This window comes from Gavia stellata, chromosome 1, assembly GCF_030936135.1.
Source record: "Gavia stellata isolate bGavSte3 chromosome 1, bGavSte3.hap2, whole genome shotgun sequence".
Classification (NCBI taxonomy): domain Eukaryota; kingdom Metazoa; phylum Chordata; class Aves; order Gaviiformes; family Gaviidae; genus Gavia; species Gavia stellata.
The window spans coordinates 22834932-22858072 of record NC_082594.1 but is presented as its reverse complement, the minus strand read 5'-3'; the positions used below and the strand labels follow the sequence as shown (position 1 = coordinate 22858072).

At 39.6% G+C, this 23141-nt stretch overlaps 1 protein-coding gene across 1 annotated transcript in view; it reads left to right on the top strand.

Annotated features, from left to right (window-relative positions):
• The first annotated feature begins 7787 nt into the window (after positions 1–7787).
• The window catches only part of USP12 (ubiquitin specific peptidase 12), a 35807-nt gene continuing 20453 nt past the window's right edge, over positions 7788–23141 (top strand). Inside the window, exons 1-2 of the mRNA XM_059818715.1 lie at positions 7788–7804; positions 20454–20534. Coding sequence (XP_059674698.1) covers positions 7802–7804; positions 20454–20534 — 84 coding nt within the window. The 5' untranslated portion in view covers positions 7788–7801. The remainder of the gene's footprint in view (positions 7805–20453; positions 20535–23141) is intronic.

Genomic DNA, 23141 nt, shown 5'->3' with positions numbered 1-23141 from the left:
GCAGGGTTCTTGTTAAGGATCGATTCACTAATATTTGTGAAATGCTGTGGAGTCCTTCATGGAATATGCAAAATAGTAATGCGAGCTAATTAGCATACTTGCTGCTCCAAGGCAGCTGCACCTTATCCAAGGGAGAGAGGCAGCACAGGTGAAGGGGCAAAACAGGGAAAAACAAACACAGGGCAAATGGCAAGAAGAAGTGCTGCAGGGGGAGAAGAGGAAATGAAATTGCAGGGGAAATGGAAGGAGGAAATTAGGCCATATGGGACAAAGAGGTGATGCTTGTGTTACTGCAGTATAAAGACACAGGGCACAAATCTGCACAAAATAGAGCTTTATTAGTTCTGTGGCTCATGCAGTAACATGTGGTTGGTTGTTTTGGGTTGTTGGGTTTGGGCTTTTTTTCGGCATTTTTTTTAGGAAAAAACCTAAGTATAACGTGAGAAGAACAAGTATAACCAGATGGGAGTATTTAACTGACCATCTGCAAGTACAGAGGGGAACTGTGGGTTTTCCAGGATATAAATCTTCCAAGAGAAGAAATCAAAATCATTCTACTTCTGTATTGCTGACAAAGAGAGCATTGTTTGAGAACTGATTGCAACATGCACTTGAACAATAGCTTTAGATCAGCGGAAGCACAAAATATTACTGTGACATATTTTTCAATTAAAACAAAAATAATTAACCACCCATTACTGTCATGAAAAACACAGGCTATTAACGGTAAATGCTCTTTAGCAATTTTATTATGTCCACAAAGCTGTTTCCAGTATTTTTTCTACCTCTTATTGATAATTTTTTCCACTGCGTAGCTATCTGCATGCTGTTTTACATATTCCTCCTCAGCTTCCTTTATATCTTGGTACTGTAGAGAACTGATTAGTGGGGGAGACTGTAATGATACAAAGACTCTTCACCTGGAGGCTGCCTGTTGTCATATTGTGCGTCACTGTTGTTATTACATGACAGCTAATCTTGCTTTTGGAGAACTGCTGCGAAGATCACAAAAATACTATCTTGCTGACTGCAGCGGGAAGCTTTGCTTGGTGTTCTGGTAGAGAACACAGAGACCGAAGAAGCATCTCGTACCTCTCACCTCTAGTAATGATTTTTCCAAGTTAGCGTTAGAGCACTGTCACCGACTCCTGAGGTTTTCATACTAAGGAGAAACTGGAGTTACTGAGACACTGGTTTCCCTAGTGCCTGGGTCAAGGATCAAAGCCATTAATATTTTAAGAAAAGTTTCTATTATTGAAACTATTGAATTATAATATTAAAAAAACTTATTTCTAAATATACTTGTGTCCCTATTTCTCTAAAAGATTCTGTTCAGAACAATGTCAAAAAGCACCCAGTTATTGTTTTTGTGCCTAGCTCACGTCCTTTCATATCAAGATCACTGAGACCCAAACTATACACATTTCTCTTGCAGAATACAATGACATTTTTAAAAAGAGTTGCCATTTTATAAATGGACTTTTTTTCTAAGAACTGTAACCTCATTTTTAGTTAGAATTCTACCTGTTTTTAGGAGTCTAAAGACTCAAACAGTGATAACAGTTTAGAAATCTACCGTTATTTTCAACACAAGTAAATGCTTAGATTTTACAGTCTTATTGGACATCTCTCTTAACTGATGTATATTTTAAGTGCGGTTGGTAGAAATTTGTATTCAGTTTAGCAGCATAAATGGTTTTATTTTCTCTTTTAACTTTTCAGATGCTGGAAATCCTTTGTTTAATAACAGGTTAATTGTTTGCCAGCTATATATATATGGCAAGATGCCCAGTATCAGCTGAGCTGTGAAAATGAAAGTATCAAAATATCCCCATGTGTGAACTCTGCAAGAAACAAATATTACCCTCTGCTTTAAAAGAACCTAGAAATCAACAAAAAACAACACCCTTACTGAGGAAAGCTTTAGTCTTCTGAAATGAGTGTAAAGGAAAAATCATCATAAGCAAATTTTTCTCTGTCAGACAACTCTCACCTAATTTATTCTGTTTACAGATTTGGTCTAATAATGATTATTTCTCACACCTCTTTGTAAAATATTGTGAGATTTACTGATGAAAAGTGCTAAGGAATAAAATAATTTTATCTATTGTACAATTATAATATTTTTATAGTATCATAATTTCTGTGATAATAATTTATGTCTTGCTTATGATTACAACTAAGTCTGAATTTATTCTTTTGAACCTATCAATAAAATGTATCACTTATTTAACTACTTGCTAAGATCCTCCCATATCCAGTTCGTCTACCATCATCCCCCTGTCACGGCTCCCAGAGAGCATGTACAACTGTTATGAAAATAGTGGTATTTTCTGAAAATGTACCATAAACATAATTTACAAAGATTAATCTACTAATATAGATGTTTAGCTACCCGTCAGTCAGTACAAGATGGTTTGATATAACGTAAGATGGTTTGATATAACATGACTTTCCAAATATATTACCCGTTTGTCTCTTCTGTTCCCCAGAAGGATCCCATTTCACTCACATAATGTGTTAAGATTCCAGTTCTGTATAATTTGATGCAGCTTCAGGTTTTCTGGGAATTATGAAATACAAGTTGGGGAAAATTTATTTTATGTCTTACTCTCTATTACCTCATAGCATAAATCCTGCAACACCCATTGCCCACAAAGAGAGGTGCATTTCCACAGCAAGGCTGGTTAATATATCATGAGAATGGTGGATGACCTTCACTGGGCTATGTGTCAATAAAAATTCAGATGGTGAATTCAGATGGTTTTCTTGCAAGGACCAAAACCCCTGCTATTATGTCTGGATCCAAATATAAGAGTTTCCAGAACAAGTAAACACGTAAAGTAAACAAGTAAACAAGTAAACACGAAGCAACCTGTTCTGACCTCAGATATGACTCTGCTATGAGCAGAAGGTTGGACTAGAGACCTCCAGAGGTCCCCTCCAACCTGAATTATCCTATGGTCCTATGATGCTATGATCTCGCAATCATACTGTATACTAGTCCAACAACAGATGTGATATGTCTGCATTCAGATACTGCAGCAATAGTCGGACCAGTTGGTGGTTTGACTGGTTAGCAGAGCAGGTAAATAGATTAATGGGACCAATTCTGTTGTCACGCAACTATTAATAAAAACCTGACATGCCCAAGACTCAGCAAAACTGTCTGTAGTCACAGATAAATGATACAGGCACAAACATACCTGTACCATGCCTACTCTTCAATTTCTAAAGCCAACCTTCCCACACACCCCAGAGTAAGCTGGGCTCCTGCCAAACCACATTATGAAACAAGGAGAGGCACAGGATGAGCAGCAGCAGTTTACACTTGTATTTTCTGTGTCTATTGGTGCCTTTGCACATTGGACTATAAGTTCTTCAGAAGACAGAATGGGGTTTTCTCTTAATGTCTTACGTAGTGACTAAGGAGGCGAAGGGCTCCGACTTGTGTTTCTAGGTGTTATGGTAATTCCAATACTATGTAATAACAACAAGCACATGCTCTGAGAGACTTTCAGGGCAGGGAATTAGTTCTATCTGTTCAACTAATGTACTTCTGTGAGAAAAGCATCTATTATTTAACTGAAGCCCTTAGGACATGCTGGATGTGCCATTTCCCCTGGCAGCATATTCCAACCATTAATGTCTTCCACTGTTAAAAAGTGTAATTTCTAACTTGAATTTGTTTGATTTCAGTTTATAGTTATTTTTTCACGTTACACCTCTCACTGTGCAAGATTAAAGATCACTGTAGCCACCTTCCAGTCTTCTTTTTGATAAGCCAAACAGATAGTGCTTTTTAAGTCTCTCCATGCAAAGAATTTTCTCCAGCCTCAAATAATTTCTCAGCATTCTTTTGACAACGAGGACACCACAGGCTAGTGCAGTATTACCACAAAAATCTCCCCAATGCCATACATAGAAGGAAAATAACATCTTCTCCTACTTGCCACATCTCTGGTTGTATAGTCAAAGATTCCATTATTTGCTATACCATAGCATTAAACTGGAAATTAATTTTTGCTGACTTGGCCACTGTCAACTCTTAATTTCTTTTCAGTCATTGTTCTCCACAACACAGCCCCTCATCTCTGCAGACGTGACCTGCTCACTGTTTTTTTAAGTAATTCTACTTGTGCCTATATTAAAACACACTGTATCTGAGTGGGATTAATTTACCAAACAATAGGGATCTTATGACAACCCCAGCCTTAATTTAATTTCCTATTTAGCCACTCTCTTTCTCTTCACAGCACATCAGTTTTGCTTTCTCATTGCTGAAAACACTAACACATTTATTTGTTTTTCTCAGAATTAGGAACCTTGTGCTCTCCTGCCAGCTCTCCTGAGCAACTTTACCCTTTGGAGCTGCTGTTCAGTAGATCCCATCTACCGGTTTCTTGAATAAACCAGTCTGTTCCCCTAAAGCCAGGGTCTGTAGTCTACTGCTGTCCTTCCTCAGCCCCCACAGGATCATGAACTCCATTCTTCAGTCACTACAGCCCAGGCTTTGATAACCAAGCCATTGACTACCACATGCCCCAGTTCTTCCCTGTTAGTGAAGAACAGGTCCAGCTGTGAATCACCCCTGGTTGGCGCAGCCAGTATCAAGAAGTTATCTTTGATGCCTTTCAGAAGTCTCCTTGACTGCCTGCATTCTGATGTGTGGTGGTTGTAGCAGATGTCGAGCACGCTGAAATTCCCCCAAAAGCCAGGGTCTCTGCTCAAGAGACTTCCTTGTTCCTAGGTGAAGTTCTCCTCAGCAGGTTGGCTGCCCACTTGGCAAAGATGCTCTTGCTGCATTTTGTCAGGTGGATCTTGTCTCTCCTCAGTGATACAAGATATGACTGATATCTTGTCTCAGACAGGGTTATTTACCATACCGATTTATATGCATTATAGTGACTCTGTAGCTGCTTTCAAAGCTCTGTCTCCTCAAGCATACACAAACACACGCACAGTCCTGGTCTACCCATCCTGTTTTTCCTTAGCTGGTCAAATACCTGGAATACTTAATTTGTGAATAATTCCAATCACCCCAAGGGGCTTAATGATGACAATTAAGTGATAATTTCCAATTTTCTCACTCGTTTCCTCGTATTTTACCTCATTTTAATGGTCGATGGTATAGAAAGTGTTTTTGTATTTCCCCTCATTCTATGTGGCATGAGTTCAGTTTGCTCATAACACAGCACCTCAGTTTACACGGCGCTTTAAAAAAAAAATCAGTCTGTTACTAATTTAGCATCTTCCCAGCTGCTCTGCTTAGTCTCCAGCATGATGAGCCCACACCTGTCAAATGCAGGCCAGCATAGCCATACGTGCCCCACTCTTTTTGAAATGTGGTCCAATACTCCGCAATATCTAAATTCTCCCTTGGAACTACAGAGAGAAAGAGCACTTCACACCAGTATATTTTGCTTTCTTTCTCTAATTTATGGGTAGGAAGAAACTTCAAGGCAATCTCTGCCTTTCTGTTTGAGTGCCTTTCAAGATCCCTGCAGCTTTCTATGGCCTGTATGGTTCCACTTGATGCCACATAATTGGTTCCAAACTGAATTATCTCCCAGATAATCTTACAAGCTTCTGCAATAGTGCAATTGCTTTTTGTGTTTTTGCTTTGGGAAGACAGCACGCTGTCATATTTTCCTGGTGTCATTTTTTGAAGACTTCGTCCACTCCAGATTATACAAGAGTATCTCTTGTAGCATGTCTGATTAATACTGTAAGGGATCATATTACAGTTGTATCTTGCAGCATTGTATTTCAGTAGATGAACTGCTGGATATCTGAAGATTTGACACTTCTAGCCGGCCAAATATCCGTTCTTGCATTTTTGCACATAAATGGCCAATCCACTTCTTTTGTTTCTATTCTTTCTCATTCTCCTGATGCTGTCCTCCCCCATGGTTTCTGTGGCAACAGTTCCTGAATGTAGTCATCCAAGAGGCATTCATTTTCTCAAATACTATACTTCTGAAATACACACTTCTAGACCACAGATATTATATAAAAGAATTGCTTGAGGGTATTTCAGGTTGAAATAGAGTTCAGTTACAAGACTTTCTAAAGTCATATCCTTTATGTCTCAGATGAAGGAAAATTTACTATTTCCATTAATTTAGTTGCTAAAGAATGTTTACTTCTGAAGATCATAGAAAGTATCATAATTTAATGTTATAGATATTAAAATATCTTTTTTTTTTACAGTGAAAGGATGCATTTATGATTCAGGCCTTATGTGCATAGACATTATTCTTAATAATAATGAATCTTGATCTGCTAGATGTTTCCCATATATGAAAAAAAGACAGGGCAGGACATTCCATGTCAAGCATTGGAACAGCCTGCCCAGGGATGTGGTGGAGTCATCACCCCTGGAAGTATTTAGAAGACGTATAGATGTGGCGCTTAGGGACATGGTTTAGTGGTGGACTTGACAGTGCTAGGTTACCGGTTGGACTCGATGATCTTAAAGGTCTTGTCCAACCTAAATGATTCTGTGATTCTGTGTCTTAGCTAGCTTTACGTTTCTTTAATGCAGATGTCGACAACTTGAACGAGTCATCCAGATTTCCATTATAGTCTGCAGATGAACAGGCACATCTAGATGATTCATCTCATTCCCAAGTAGACATCTCAAGTAGTTGATATAAATGACTACTTTACAGATCAGCTTTATTTTCCAAGGTGTCTGAGGCTGGGGCATGCAAATCCCACACTCACAGAAACCAAAAGAACTGGTAATCTAGAGGCGAAACAAAAAAAGGAAAGAAGAGAGGAATTCATAGGCGTGTGCCTATCCACATCCCCCTCTTCCTGGGAGGGACCCTAGAGGAACAGCTTTGATGAGACAGCTGCTGTTCAGATGTCAGAAGTCACTCTGAAGTTAGTTCAGCATTAGAGTGATTAAGTTCATAGGAGGCAAGAGTTTTCTTAGTTCTGTTTTTTTTAATTCGCTTTTATTGTTTGGATAGGAGTTATGACTGTTCACTCTCCTCATCTCTCCAGGCCTCAAGGGAACTCTCCCCTGGAAGCAGCTCAGCGCTTGCATTATGGAAACATCCACTCATCACCCCCCGCCCCCAGCTCCACTGCTAACGCTCACCCAGTGGCCACCCGTTAGATTTCAACACATGAGGAAGAAGAAAGAAAAGTAAAGCCTGAGCGCTGAGAGCAGCCTGCAGGGCCCTCACTCCCAGCCCCAACCCCGCGCCCACCGCCATACTGGGGGTCGACGGCTCCGCTGAGGAGGGCGAGGCACCGCCCCCGCCCCTTCAACCGACCCTGCGCGCGCGCTCGCCCCGCCCCCTCCGTGCCGCGCATGCGTGTTTGGCGGCGCCCGGCGCCAAGGGAGGCGGCGAGGGGGCGGAGCCAGGCCCGGAGAGGAGCTGGCCGGGTGGGCGGGGCGCGGGAGCGGGGCGCGAGGCGGTGCCGAGGCTGAGGGGCGGGAGAGGAGCCGGCCGGTGACCCGGCGGCGCTAGGGCCCGGCGGGAGGCGGGGCCGGGCGGGGCGGGCTCGTGCGGTGCTGGCCGCGCGCGGGGCGAGGGGCAGCGAGCCTCTGCGGCGCCGGCTGGGAGCCGGGCGGTGGGGGCCGCCGGGGCCGCGTGCGCCCCGCGGCGGGCGCTGGCGGGGGCGGTGAGGGCTGCCCCCGTCGCCGGCCTTCCCTTCCCTTCCCCTCCTACTCCCGCCCGGCCCAGCCCGGCTCCGCTCGGCTCGGCGCTGTGATTGGGCGGAAGATGGCGCTGGGCGGATGGAAATCCTAATGACAGTCTCCAAAATCGCCTCCATCTGTACCATGGTGAGTGAGGGGCCGGGGCCGGGGCCGGGGCCGGGGCGGCCCTCTCCTGCCCTGCCGGCCCCCCGGGGGTGGGGACGCGGGGCGGTGGAAGGGGCTGTGGGGAGGCGTGAGAGGGGCGGGCTGCGGGGGAGGGTGGGTGTGCGCGGCGCCCCGGCGGTGGGTGGTGCGGCGGCGTGGGGACGGTGTGGCGGGGAGGTGTCCCTGGCGCGGGAGCGGGAGCGCTGCCGTGGGCGGGGATCGGAAGCGGCGCGGGGTTAATCGGCTTTGGGAGACTCAACCTTGATGCAGACGCTGATGGGATTGGGTTGGGCCGGGAGCGAGGGGGGAATCCTGACTGCGAACGGGACAGAACTGCGGGGTTGCGCGCACAGCTTTTCCCCAAAACGTGCCGAAAGCTGGGAGGGAGAGCTTTAGGACGTTGCCTCGAGTTCGGGGTTGCTGATTGCTGGTATGCTTTTAGGGTTTCTGGAAGCACCCTCCTTCCCCCAATCCACTTCGTAATCCTCCCCGGCTCTCCGAGTACTTTACTCATGTGGTGGGGCTGTAATTGCCTCGCCGATGAGCAGGCGGGTGCTCCTCTGGTTAGCCGGAAAAGTGTTAGTTAGCATCCTGCGTGATCTGTTCAGCCAAGCACGCTCCACGCGTTGGCATGTAATTTGATTTGTTTGCATCTATCTGAGTCCTGATAGGAGGCTTCTTCCAGTGATTGCTTTTTCATTACTCTCTCTCTTGATAAATTAGAGCTATCCCAAGCACAAATACAGGCTAGGCCGAGAATGGATTGAGAGCAGCCCTGAGGAGAAGGATTTGGGCGTGTTGGTTGATGAGGAGCTCAACAGGAGCCGGCAGTGCACACTCGCAGCCCAGAAAGCCAACCGTATCCTGGGCTGCATCAAAAGAAGCGTGACCAGCAGGTCGAGGGAGGTGGTTCTCCCCCTCTGCTCTGCTCTCATCAGACCCCACCTGCAGTACTGCATCCAGCTCTGGGGCCCCTACATAAGGACATGGACCTGTTGGAGCGAGTCCAGAGGAGGGCCGTGAAGATGACCAGAGGGCTGGAGCACCTCTCCTATGAGGACAGGCTGAGAGAGTTGGGTTTGTTCAGCCTGGAGAAGAGAAGGCTCTGGGGACACCTTTGAGCAGCCTTCCAGTACCTGAAGGGGGCCTACGAGAAACCTGGAGAGGGACTTTTTACAGGGGCATGTAGTGATAGGACAAGGGGTGATGGCTTTAAGCCAAAAGAGGGTAGATTTAGATTAGATATTAGGAAGAAATTCTTCACCATGAGGGTGGTGAGGCACTGGAACAGGTTGCCCAGAGAAGCGGTGGATGCCCATCCCTGGAAGTATTCAAGACCAGGTTGGATGGGGCTTTGAGCAACCTGGTCTAGTGGGAGGTGTCCCTGCCCATGGCAGGGGGGTTGGAACTAGGTGATCTTTAAGGTCCCTTCCAACTCAAACCATTCTATGATTCTGTAAGCAGTTACATACATGTGATAAGGCTCTCTTGGGTTTTTTTTAGAGGGGTGAGGAGCTCAGTAGATTCACTCATGGAGGAATGCTGAATTTAAGGAAGGAAATATCCCTTAGTCAGTGGAAGTCGCTACTTGTCAAGGAAGAGATGTGTTGATGGTTTATAGCTGAAGATCTTGCATTTGTGCTCTTTTCTACCTATTCCATGGCCAAATGAAAGTTCTTGTTCTCAAATCTGTTTCCCCGAGGGAAGGGAAGAGCTGGTTAAGGGGAAAAATGCACTCCATCATCTAGTTTGTTAATTTGCTGAATTGGGATTATAACATATGGTAATGTCAAACAGTGGGAAATGCTTACTTTTTATATTATTGGAAACTGATTTATGGTTTTCATAGATCTTGTTGCAAAGAGGATTTAACATCTCAAACATATTTCAGAGGTGGCCCATGAGAATTCTGAATTAATGTCTGTAAGCCCATAGGCTGAGATTGCTCAGGTGGTTGTTGATCAGCTGGAGTAATGTTTTCTGTGATATGGGAGATCACATCTTTTCATTTGGACATGGAGAGTCAGACTTCTTGAATTCATGAGCTGTATACCAAGATGTTTATATGGCCAAATGTTGTAGAACATACACCATGTGCTTCAGGAGTTTTTGTTCTCTGAAGTAGTTTTTAGGTTAGACTGTTGAGTCAATGGGATTGATCCTTGAGCTAGGATGATCTCATTTTATTGCGATTCTAGCTAACATGTTTTCACCTACAGTTGACCACTAGCCTTTGTGTCAACATAAATTCAGTGCTGGCCTCTTGATTTAGGTCCAGTATGGGATCTCACTTTTCTGCCTCTGGACAGCATAGAAATTGCAGGTCTGGTCTGGCCAAGCAGCTAGTTTAAGATTATTCTGTATGTATGGTTATTAGAAATGACATTATGTCATTGACATTTAGGTCAATCCCGAAACAGTTTTTTCAGCTAGAAATCTTCTTATGATTAACTAAAGTGTCTATATCCATGAAGCTGAAATTGTGATGGCAATTAGGTATTATCTGTCCAATCATAATCATATGCACTGAGGTGGATAAACTCCAGGTGTAAGATTTTTCCTGTGCCTTTCTGATGCGTGAGCTTTAATAATACTGTGAGATGAGACGGCTAGCACAGGATACCTGCTGTAAAAGTTTTTTCAATACTTAATAGATAATAAAAGATTGCACTTAAAAGTACTTCAGTAAAGATAGTGTGAAGAAGCAGTTGGTATTTACTGTGGAGTTATTTAGAACAATGTGGTTATGGTCAGGCAGATATTTTTAATTTTAACAAGAGTCATATACTCATGTTTAAGCATATGTTTTGCAAAAAAAAAAGGGAATATAATCGCTGAGTAATACTATTTTTCTCCTGGCAATTCTTCTTTGTGTCGACTCGCTGTTTGATAACTGCCAGACAACTTCCTAAAAATTTTACGTTTTTCTTGACTTCCTTCATGTCTCTTAAAAGAACTCTCGGGCTGTTGCTTCTCTTCTTGTGTTTGGTTAGTACAAAACCAGTAACAGGCAATTTTTGTCAAGAGACAGTTTGTGCCTACACAAACCTAATATGCATGTACATTTCTAATCTGTAACAGAGCAGTCTGGAACTATGTTGAAGAAGCTCTTCCATTGCAGTCCGGCGTTTCATGACTTCCTTCTTTGTATCCAAATTCAAGTTTCACTTCTGCTGACGCACTTACATTTTATGCATCTTATCCTTGTTCAAGCTTCAAATATTAGAAAGCAATATGTTATGTTTTACAGTACTGGCATGTTGTATGGGTACAGTGAAGAGTGTATTCCAGTATTTTTAGTTTGTTAGCCACAGTGCCTTTTGAGATGATCTTACAGGAGCACGTTCTGTTTACAAAGGGTTGGTTCTTTTGTATGCTTCATTAGTTCATTGATCTGTACTCTAGTGTTCATACCAGTGACGGCAGAGCTCTTGCTGTAGTACTGTCTCCTAGTGTTGTATCCCCTTTGAGCTTCCTTGGACTTCTTTGCTCTACATCACCACTCCCATGGTTCCTTACGCTGTAGTAAGTCTTAATTACATGGCTGGAGATTGTGGAAAAGCACTGGAAAATACCTTTGCCCTTGAGTGATTTAGCCACTGTTCTTGTTGCAAAATGAATGAGGTTAAAAGTGTGTGGTCTTTTTTTTTTTTCTTTTAATGTCTTTGCAGTAAAATTAGAACTTGGTCTTTTACCCTCATCATGCATTAAACTGCAGTCAAAGTCTTACCTGCCTGAATTATGTGGGGTTTTTATGCATGGCTGAGAAGTGGTAAAGTAACCCATGCTAACTGCAATGAAGATGTGCCCCAAGCTATACTCACCATAAAATAGATTGAATCTAGTACTTCTGACTTTTGCTTCTGTTGTCTAGAATCCAGCAAACACTTGCCAGCGGTTGAAAGGTATCAAGTGTTACAGCAGCTGAAGTAAAGAGATGATGCAAGTTATCTTTGTAGCTTAAAAGCTACAAAGACGTCAGTCTCAGACATACAGAAGGAAGTTGTAATGGTAGTAGTGCTTGTTTTTCAGCGTTTCTTCTAGAAACTGGTTGATTATATTAGCACAATCTGAAAAAGTTTAATGAAATTTGAAAATGATGCTAATCTAGAAGCTGTAGCATTAGACATGAAAATCTTTTCTTCACGTTTCAGGTATTTGTCTATGTGTTCCCTTCTCTATCTGCCAGTTTAGCATCTTATATACAGGGTCAGTGTCACTGAATGTCTTCAGTGATTATTCAGTCCCCTGACACTGACGTCAAATACATAATTTGTAGCTAGATGTGAATTGTATGATGTAACAGTGTGTTCTGCATGATAAGTCTGTGCATATCTTGTAATCCAAATTTTTATTTTGTTTTTGAAAGGAGTGAGACTTGTGGAATCACGCTGAATGGCTGGCTGTTGTCCTTTTCCTGCCTGTCTCCTATTTAAGGGTACTGTCACCAGTATCCTTTTGCCCGTTTCAGTCACATTTGACAAGGGTGAAGAGGTCTTAGAGGTACTTAAGTTGAAACAAGCATGTGGGGGGAAAAAGGCAGCTTAGAGGAAACAAACCTGTAAGTGCCCAGCTGAAGGGAGGTTGCATGTATCTACCTCGGATGTTGTAGCAGAGAGGCTTTATAAAAACACTTAATTGCAGGAAAATTTTATAACTAATTGTGAGATAGGTATACATATATGGACTTCATTACTGCTCAAGGAATTATTTGTTTACAATAGGTTTTTCAAACTTGATTGTGAAATCTGCACTTAATGTAAATGGATGTTTGCCAGAGTTTGAAGTCAGCCAGAAATGGCTATGATGTACTCACTCCTGTTCTTCTAATTGCACTGTCTCCTCTGAAGCACGAATCATAATACTTAAACATTTATTGATGATCAGGTTAGCAGATTCCACAGTGTGCAGAAGACTCATGCTGGAAGAAGTGAGAATTCAGAATTAGAGCAAGGAAAGAGAAGTGGAAAAACATAGCTTCAAAGTGAGGAGGTGATAGAAAAGGAAGCAGAGGAGCAGAGGACTAAAGTAACACAGAGGAAATAGCAGTGTTACGGTATTCCTTTATCCAGCTGCCTGACTTGCTTAGGTAGCAGGGTGGGCAAGAAGGAACATGTACTATGTCTCAGCCACTGCATTTCACTCTGGCATCATGACCTGAATCTGCCTTGATCAGTGGACTGGAGTGTTCAGGCACGTGTTCTGTTGTGGTGATTCTGTTGCAAGCACAATAAATTTTGGAGAAGTATTTGTTAGACAGTTGGGGTAAGAACTTAAACCACAGTAGGGAGGTTCACTCATCTGTTGGAGTTCTTATCAGGAGAATATTTCATGATAAATATGACACTAAGACTCAATCATGATTGTGGCATTTGTCATCATAATTTTTGTAGATGTAACATGCTACAATATCGTAATAAAAGATGAGGCTGTACATTTGCTCTTTAAAATACTGGGTTTGTGACACTGCTTAGTATACTAATTAATTTAGACAAATTTGTTTTAAATTTACATCAAAATATGAATTTGACTCTAAATGAATACAAACCAAATGTCAAATATGAGACACAAAGAAAAAAATCCTTAAGTTGTGTAGCTGTAAAGCAATATTTATACCAGCACAGAGAATTATTTAGTTGGCATATTACTTAATTGGATAATTTCGGTTATATAAATGTTCCTTTTTCTTTTTACCTATTTTACCTATATGTATACGTATATTCATCTTGCAAGTTCTAAGCATGAAGAAGCAATGAAATACAAACTTGGACTCTAGTCTTGCTGACAGAATTTTTAGCTGTGTCAGAGGGAGTAACTGATCCTATTACTAGAAAAGCTTGAATATTTACTTTGATCATTTATATAGTCTTTGTATTTACTTTTTAAACTACTGAAGCAACTAATTTGCATTAAAACTTCTAGGAATGATTCTGTAAAAATGTGTTAAAAGGATGTATGTCCATTAAATGATATTGTCTACTTTTCTCTTTCAAATATATTGAAGGAAAGAGGTGTATAAAAGCCCTGTATAGAAGGTAACTTGTTTTCCTAGCTTAGGACGTTTGCTAAAGTTAAATGCTTTTAACAAATTACTTATTTCAATAAGGACTACCTGATCTTCCAGTTGAGGAAAAAAAAAATCTAGATCTTTTTGTAGCGTAGAACCAGAATGGTGTATTAACATAGGTAGACCAGAACTGTAAAACATTTCTACCATTTTTCATAAGCTCAAATTCTTTTTATAATTCCATGAAAATGGGAAATTATAAAAGCAATGTACTTCTTTTTATGAAACAGGAATTATGTGGGTTTAAAAAGCATGTGAAACACACCACAGTGTGCATTTTATCAATAGAAGCAGTTGAGCAAATGTGTTCGGGGTTTTTTTTTTTCCCTCCCCCTCTGCGTTTTGGGTGATTAGGTAAGTCTGATATTTCTAAAAGATTAATATAATGCTTATAACTGTCTGTAGTTTTTAGGCAGTTAACGATTTCTAAGGTCACCATTGAATACTCTTTTAAATACGTCTCACAGACTTTCTATCTCATCTGCTAGTGTAATTCAACCTTTAACTAAAAGTCTGTGAGGGTAATAGTTTTGATCTTTTGGGACCTCACTTAATAAGTGTCATTATGAGATGTATTGCACCAATGCTATTGAAAATCCGTCTGATCGGAGGAAACTGAAGCAAAGGCACCTGATATCATAAACAGCGTTACCCCAGGAATTTTCTGGAATTACACAGTATAAATATGACTTATCTTGTCAGTATTTTAGTTTTTAGCAATATGATTTCATTCTGTATTGGGGGGGGGGGGTAGTAGACGAAGTCCATTTCAAGTCTGGCAGCAATTGGGAAAGAATTGTAGAAGCATCGTTTCATCTTTTCCTGTTTTGAAGATCCATTCCATGAAAGAGCCAAGCCCAGAGCCCTAATTCTCCGAGTCTTAGCTTCATATGTGAGAGTGACTTATCTTTGACTTCAGTATCCAAAACAGAAGGGAGTATAACTATATCTAGCTGCTGTGAAGGAAAATATGTTGTGTATGCTCAGTGGGGCTCAAAAAAATGGGTGTGGTAGACATACCAAATGTGAAGAGAAGGTAATTTTGTGCTATGCTATCATTTTCCTTGCCCAGGCAGAGATGTTTTTACTTTGTATTTAGTAAAAAACCTTTTGTTTTAGCTGTGCATGATTAGAATATACAGGACTATGTCTTAAACTAATTAGTTAAGAAAATAACACTATTTGTAAGTATTTTTAAAACATGAACTGAAACTATCCAAATACTTCATAGTTAGATTACCAAATTTTGTATTACTAATGCATGCTCTTTGGCAAATAAATGAACAAGGATTATTGAATCCCACTCAGCATATTTCACTTCTGCTTCCTGGGCTAGAAACAGTATCAAAAGAAATGTGTTTCCATTTTGATTGCAGTCAAAACAACAGAATATAGCTATTCTGTTTGCTCTTAATCCCAATTCATATAAATACATGGGAAAGTATGAATTCACATGTTCTCATAAAACATAACTGGAAGAGTAGAATTATGTATTTCTTCTTTAACAGAAGATTCCATCAGTCACAGTGCATTAGTTAGTGTAGGCTATGAAATTCTGTATACCTTCACTAGTGGCACAGACAAGGAAGAGTCTTCTAATACATGGCAAAAAAAAGTGAAAGCACTAGTAAATGAGTGCTTCTATACTGAGATTTATTTTTGCTAATTATAAATAATTAAATTAATTTTACACTTGTAATGTTTTATTCTTGTTCAGGAAAACATTGCTATTCCTGGTTACTGAGTTTCCCTTTTACTTGTAATGCCTTTCTGTCACTAGGAAGAACGAAAGTTCTGTTTTGTGGGTTTTTCTGTTGTTGTTGTTCACTTACCTATAGCTAAGGTCATGTTTAAAAAATTGGGCTTACATATACCTATGCAACATGGTTTAGTTGTGTGAGTCACCTTTTATCTTTGTTGTTCCTTGCTTCTTGAGGGAGGTGGAGACCATTGTAGGGAAGGATCTAGCATAGTGCATGTGTGAAGGGAGAAATGGATCTTCAGAATGTTGACAACAAATGTAAATTATGAGATAAGAGATTTATTTTAAAGGTGTAATTTTTGGTTTTACATGGGAAATTTACAACTCAATAAAGCTAGAGGATAAAGCTGTTACAGCAAACTACTGAAAAAATGGCCCACCAAGTTATCAACTGATGTTTACTCTAGAAAGGAATAAATCAAACGCCCCTATCCCATCCCAATAAGACTAACACCAGTGTAATCTTCAAAGCACATGAGGCTGGTTATGAATCAAGTCTTTGTAAGAGAAATGCTGCCTACTAGGTTGGATGATAACAACATGGTAGGACACTTCAAAACTGCAATTGTTTGGCTGCTTGCTGACATGTATTTAGACAGTATTTTTAATATAGGGTGGTGCTTTTTTTTTTTCTTTAGACAAGTGCTGGGTGCATTTTCGTTACTGTTTTAGTTCAGGTAAGGTGTGTGCAATTCTGAAGTGATTCACCCAGGCATCCTAATTTGCCATACTTTGGTTTGCATCTTGGAGTGGTCTTAGATTGCACAAATTAGATTCCTTTTGGAGGAAACTAAATCAAGCAACATAGTTCAGCGGCAGCTGGGTGTTCAGTTGCAGAGCCAGCCTAGCACTAATCTGGCAAAAACCCTCTGAAACCCAGTGTGTGTGTGTCAGATCATAAGCGCCAACTGATCTGCTTTACAGATTGGCTCCAATTAGCTTATCCATGTTAGCCATTAGTGTGTCTCAGGAGTACTAGTTCGACATGTAGCACCACAAATGTGTGACCTCTGAGGCAGTGAAAAAAGGCCATAATAAAAGCGGAAATGGCATTTAACAATATTATTGCTTTAGCAAGTGAAAAACTAAACAAACAAACAAAAAGCCCCATCATATGTCTGCACTTTACATTTTTTTCCCCTTTTCCATTGAAATGTAAATTATCAGGGGTTTTTTAGTTTATTTTAGAACTTTGAGAGAACGTGTATCTGTGAAACTTGAAAACCAGGAAAATTCAACTGTACTTAGTTAAAAGGTACTACACATTCCTATCCCACTGTGTTTTCTGGGCTTTGATTCCACTGAACTGAAATAAAACACTCATTTGGTTTATGTTAAATGTGTAAATTTATAGAAACCTCAGGGTCTTTTGAAAATAAAAGCTGAGAAACTTAATCAAGGGCCTTCCATGGTAAACATGGATTCATATCCCTTCATTAAGAAATTAGCATCTAAGGGGATCTTTGATAAACCCAATAATATAGCCTTTTTCTTTAACTTGATAGGGGAAATAAGCAACAAATGTTCAACTGATTTGAACATGGTTAAACTAAGATTACTCCTGATTTATCTCATATCAGTTTGAAGTTAAACACAGGATGAAGTGTACAGTAGCTCAGCTTTACACCTAACTCATTATGTGCGAGAACACTCTTTTATAATCATTAATATTTTAACATTGTTTCCAGAACAATTTTCAATAACAAATAAAAGTTAAGCAAATCTTGATTTCATGTTGTATTCTTGTATACACACTTTAGTTGCTGAACTTTACACTTTATAAAGCTACATTGTGTTAACTATGACAAATACGTGTTCTGTATGCCTGCAGAATTATCTCTGTGCTGGAAGGGGTGTAATGTAAGGCAGTGTTTGGTGATGTATAGGTTTTATACTAATATGATGCAAAAACTGGTAAATGCCAGTACTATTGTAATATTAGCTTTTTTGGACTTCTGTTGTGCCTCTGTTCCTTCCCATTTCTGGGTTAATGACCTTGTGTGCTTCTGCTCAGAAGGGTAGGGAAACTGGAGGTGGGTGTACTGACCAAAGTTGATGATGTTCCTTTCTGTCCCCTGCACAAGGTCAAAGCCAAGTTGCTGTGTGGGGACTGAGCACCTATTGTATGGGTTGTTCAGTGAGCCCTAAAAAAGAGAGGTTCATTTTGGGATCTTCCCACATCCCAGTTAAGTGGCAGAGGAAGAAATTCTATACTCTGCAGCATACATCACAGACTGAAATCTCCCAAGCCCAGTGAGTCCATCTCGGCTGATGGAAAGAGATAGACTCCACTTCTGCCTTAAACTTCTGCTGTCCTCTTGTCCAAAAGGTGATATGGTACCATAACAGTTGGTGGTGTTGCAGTGCCTTCCCTCTGCATCTGTATTTGCATAATGGAAGAGTCAACTGGGACGGATAATGTGTACTGTAATGCTGAATGGGAAACCTTTTGTAGCAAGGCAGAGTTAGGTTTTAAAATAGCTTTTATGGGTCAGGTGTGAATGTGCATTTTAGTGTACTCTTTCAAGCCCCTGCTGCATACTCTTCTCGCTCTCTGCAAGCAACACACTGTACACAGTGTAAATGATTGCTTTGGGGGGAGGAATAACATCCTTTATGATAGACAAGAAGAGAGCTGTAGAGGGTAGTCTAAGTAGCTTGAGGTTTTTTATATTGGTGTAAAACATCTATGCTGGTTTGCAGTAATAAAACATTCATAAACAACTGCATTCAAACATAGGAAATGCTGTGCTTTGAAATCATGTGAAAGTCTAAGCCTTGAATGAAACAACCTTGAAAAATCAGAAAACCCTAACTATATTGGAGTATCTTAGCATGTCTTTCTAATTACCAAGTCAGGATCTTTATTGTGCTAGAAAACTAAGTGCAGTGTTCAGGTCTGTACAAAACAGAAACATCAAAGTTTATACCATGATATTCTTCCTTCCAAAGATAGAATAAAGCAGGTACTCCACCCTAGCTTTGAAAAGAGAAAGAATTTCCTAAAAGCTTCCTCTTGAATTTATTTATTTTTAAAGAAGTAGAGTTTTTAACAATAGGATGAAAAGACCTCCACAGTTCCTTTTTTTCTAGTTTGTTTGTAAATAATATCCACCTTGCCAGAGCTTGTGGGTGTATTCCAGTAAGGCTGCAAAACTAAATATTCAGAAGTCGTGGAGTGCTTTAATCTCAAATGAGGGTTTATACCCCTTTTCCTTACCACCAACACCGCCATTTGAGAACAGCTTCTAAAGTAGTAAGCCCTGCAGCCAAATCCCCGGTAAGGGAGAGGCTTTGTCATAATTGCAGGGAATATGACTGATGAAAAAGCAGCTGGGGCCATGTTGTGAATGGAACAGAGCTGTACTGTCTCAAGTGGAGTTACGCCATCTTTTGCTCTATTCTAGTTAAAGTTGTTACCTCCTAATGGGCCTTTGACCATGTGTTTCCAGTTTCAGAACTACTAAACTAGATTGTGTAACCACTCCTAAGTTCCGCAGTACCACAATCACATCATGGCAGATACCACATAGTGGAGTTTCATTTTAATTTTATACATTTTGATACAGTCCTAATTTTAATTCTGTTCCCCTTCCCCCTATCTGTAATTAATCTGTGAAATCCTGCATGCTGTTCTTTAATGCAGTTTGTGATTTTAATTTAATTTTATTATTGTAATGTCCAGGGCTATTTGCTACATCTTTGGCGTAAAGAAAGAACTCATTGGGAAGGAGTCACGTATGTTTTTAAGATTCATTGCTGTATACTACGTGCTATTTTAGCTTCACTTAGGCCTGACTTAAGAATGGAATATTCATGCTCATGTATTAGTTTGATAGACATTTTATATTTTCAGTGTAAGTGGAACAGACTAGTCTCTTTGCTTCCTCTGAACAGTCTGCATTTCTTAAGTTTTTCTGAAACGTGCTACACAGTATGAAAATTATACTTGTTAAGAGGAGCTCACCATTTGGCCTTGTATCACCTGCTTTGCAATACTGTATTAATGGAATTGTTATTAAAGAAGCTCCACTCTGATGATAATAAATACAGAACATCAAAACAGTGTAATTGCATGAAAATACATGAAAATGACATAACTTACTTTGAGATGTTTTTGAACAGAATGTATTTGGAAACACACACCTCTAAGGTATTTTGAATTATGTTGAAATAATTTTCTTGTGGTGGAAGAGTGTTAGGTTCTTTATTGTAAGTATTAAGGTATGGCACAGAAGACTTGCTATCTGCCTTAAGACCTGTGTGAAATGGTTTTGTGGAGAATCTAAACATCCTGAGAGTGCAAATCATCAGAGAACTCAAAGGACTGATTTTTCTGCATTCATGGCTAATATTATCCTGCCTACGAGCTTGTCTTTGCATTAAGCAAGACTAACTAAACAAATCTGGTTTATTTGCAATGTATGATTGTTGAGCTGGGTCACAAACTCCACTTTCTCCGTGCGCCCCGCCCCCCCCCGGGTACAGACCGGAAGATGTTTAATCCATTTTCAATATTTAGTCTCTCATTTATTTTTGTATTGCTCTCTCCTGACTAGAGAGAGCTTCAGTGCAAGTGAGTTTAGTAAACCCAAAATCTTACGGTCTGAGATCTGAAGATACTGGTTTGGTGTTAGCAAGATCTATAGTTGTGGCCAGGGTTTTGGGGTTGGTTTTTTTTTTTGTTGGTTGGTTTTGGTCATTTATCCTTGCCAAAAAACTTCACTTTTTTTTCTAGACCAGTTAAATTCGCTCTGTACATAGTTGCAGCACTAATATTTTACTGCTTTTGATTTTTCTAGGGCGCCAATGCCTCCGCTTTGGAGAAAGAGATTGGTCCGGAACAATTTCCAGTCAATGAGCATTATTTTGGTTTGGTTAATGTAAGTTTCAGTCCATAATTTCATTGCTTTGAAATGCCAGGAGTCGATTTGTTAAATTACAAGACTGCAACTGAGAGTATAATTAAAACACTGAAAGATATAGTCATTGAATATACATACTTATTGAAATGTGTTTCAATATTCAGTGTATTTGTTGAAATGTCCTACTGAAATAATTGTTGAAATTGGACTGTCTATTTAATACTTTATTTCATTTTACTAATTGTAGGGTATTTTTTAAATAACTTTCTTGCTATTAAAATGTATATAAAAAAAAGCTGTTTAAATTATGTAGCTTGTAGTTCATAATATGCCAATCTAAGTGAATAAACACAGTAATAGAAGAAAAATCTGTGAAAGACTGTTGCTGATATGAAGTGTTCATATCTGGTATTTGTATTAAGATTTTAAAAAAATACTGAGCCCAGTGTTCAGTGGAAAAAACATACTGAATTGTTCGATTCGATCATTAGTTTTAAGGAATAATTTAAATTCTAATTTCTGGTATTACCCATGAAAAATATATCTTGTTAGAAAGTGCACTATTCTGAAATGAAATATTAAATAATTTTCTTTATTGTGGCTTCAGAAAGTATGTATTTAAACCACGTTGCTTTATCAAGAGCTATCGTCTTGAGTTTCTTGATGAAACTAATTACTTCTAATGCTGTCCTGCTACTATAACATATGTCTCTGCCTCTAGGTTCTTAGCACTGACATGGTTCAAGAGTTTGCAATCTGAGTCCACACTGTGCAGTCAGTAAACACTCTTACTGATAAGCTGATTTACATGCATCTCAAATGCCATGACTTAAATTAGCAATTTTTTTTCCTTCTTTCCTTTCTCATGAAAGTTGAAATGCCTTCAAAATGACGTGTTGTTTTTCTGAAAAAAGGAAATACAGTAGTTTAACTGTTAATACTTGTTATTAGTTCTGTAGCAGAGAGCTTAGGCTTTTCATCAAAGCTGTTCTTACCTTTTCTCAAATCTGTTTTTCTGTTGACAGATAATCTGTTTTCCTAATTTCTTGTCCAAGTCCAGAGAGGATTTAAGACTTTAAGAGTAGAATTATATTGTATGCCTAATCTTGAAGTTTTACATATTTTGTATCCTTAAGGAGAGTTTCAATAAAGGACAATCTTCCTAATATATAATGAATATCAACAAATTCTAGCTTTCTGTAGTCCAGAGAGAGTAGGAAATTTGAGGGGAGATCTGTTTTTAAGTCATTGCTGTCAACCGTATACGTAAGAGGCAGGCAGCTAAGATATCTCAGAATGCTCTTAACTTCCTGGGTAGTTCAGGAATGTTGCTTATTTTAGCTTCAAACAATTAAGTTTTATGGATCAAAATTCTTTGAATTGTAACAAACAGTAAAATGGGATTCCATTATCTCTATGGCACCCTGGTGCTGTGTTTTTGAGGTACAGTGGTTGGCTAAGGAAGTTCAGTCATATTGTTGCTTGGATGGTTTTCAGATCTGTTATACAGATTGTGTTTACTAACATGGTATGTATATGCCATAAATGTGTAATAAGCTTGCAGAATTTAAATCTGTCAGGAAAAGGAAAGGTAGTGACCTCTTCATTAGCAAACTATGGCCAGTGGCCATTCAGAAATTATGGCAGAGCTAATAATAATTAAGAGAAATATTAGATAATTACCTAATAAATTAAGAGTATTATTAGATCGAGAAGTGATAGAAATCACAATTTTCTAATTGTTTTATAGCAATTACAGGAAGTGAAGCTCTTAGAAGTTCATTAACATTTACTGCTAATTTTTTCTAATTTGTTTATCGATTTTGTTTGTCCTAACTTTGTCCAGAGTAATGGAAAAAATTGAGATAATGTGGAAATCAATAGCTCTCTTCTAACTGTGTGATGGTTAGCCATTTGAGATGTCTGGAATGCAGGACAGGATTTTAGATAAAGATGACAATTCTGAAAAACAGATCTGTCAATGGTAAATGTAGCATTTATCCAGAGGTAGTGTAAATGAAGAGAAGGTAGGAGCACTATCTTATCTCCTCTCCAGCTTTGTGGCAGAATCTAGGGATTATTCAGAGGATGTGCTGAAAGAACAATTTGAGAGGTAAAAGAAGAATTAAGAAAGGGCAATTATGGGAAGCTTGTGGAAGACCAGCTGGTTGATGGGATGTTTGATTCTGTCAATGGAAGCTCTAAATGGCAAATTCAGCTTAGGCTTGAAAGGACAATACCATTCACTAAATCAGCAGGAAATATTTAAGGTATGTGGCAAGATGAAAATGTTAGTAGTACGATGTGCCATGCACATGGGCAATCAGGAACATCAAGTCTGCCTATCATTCTTCTTTCCCTCTACAGTGCAGTAATGCAAACTATTCAAATCTATGTGCTTCACAAATTAAATCAACTTTTTTATCCAATGAGTTTGAAACAATGAACATTTTTAATCTCATATGAGCTACTCTGGTGGCTTTTCAGCAGTTTACCAGACTTCTAGAGCAGAGAGTTTGGTTATTCTGTCTCTTGCAATGGATCTGAGTATTTTGGAGAAATCCTATTTACTGGCGTGGCCCATTGCAACGAATAAAAGTTGTCAGAGGTGCCAATGCATCAGAG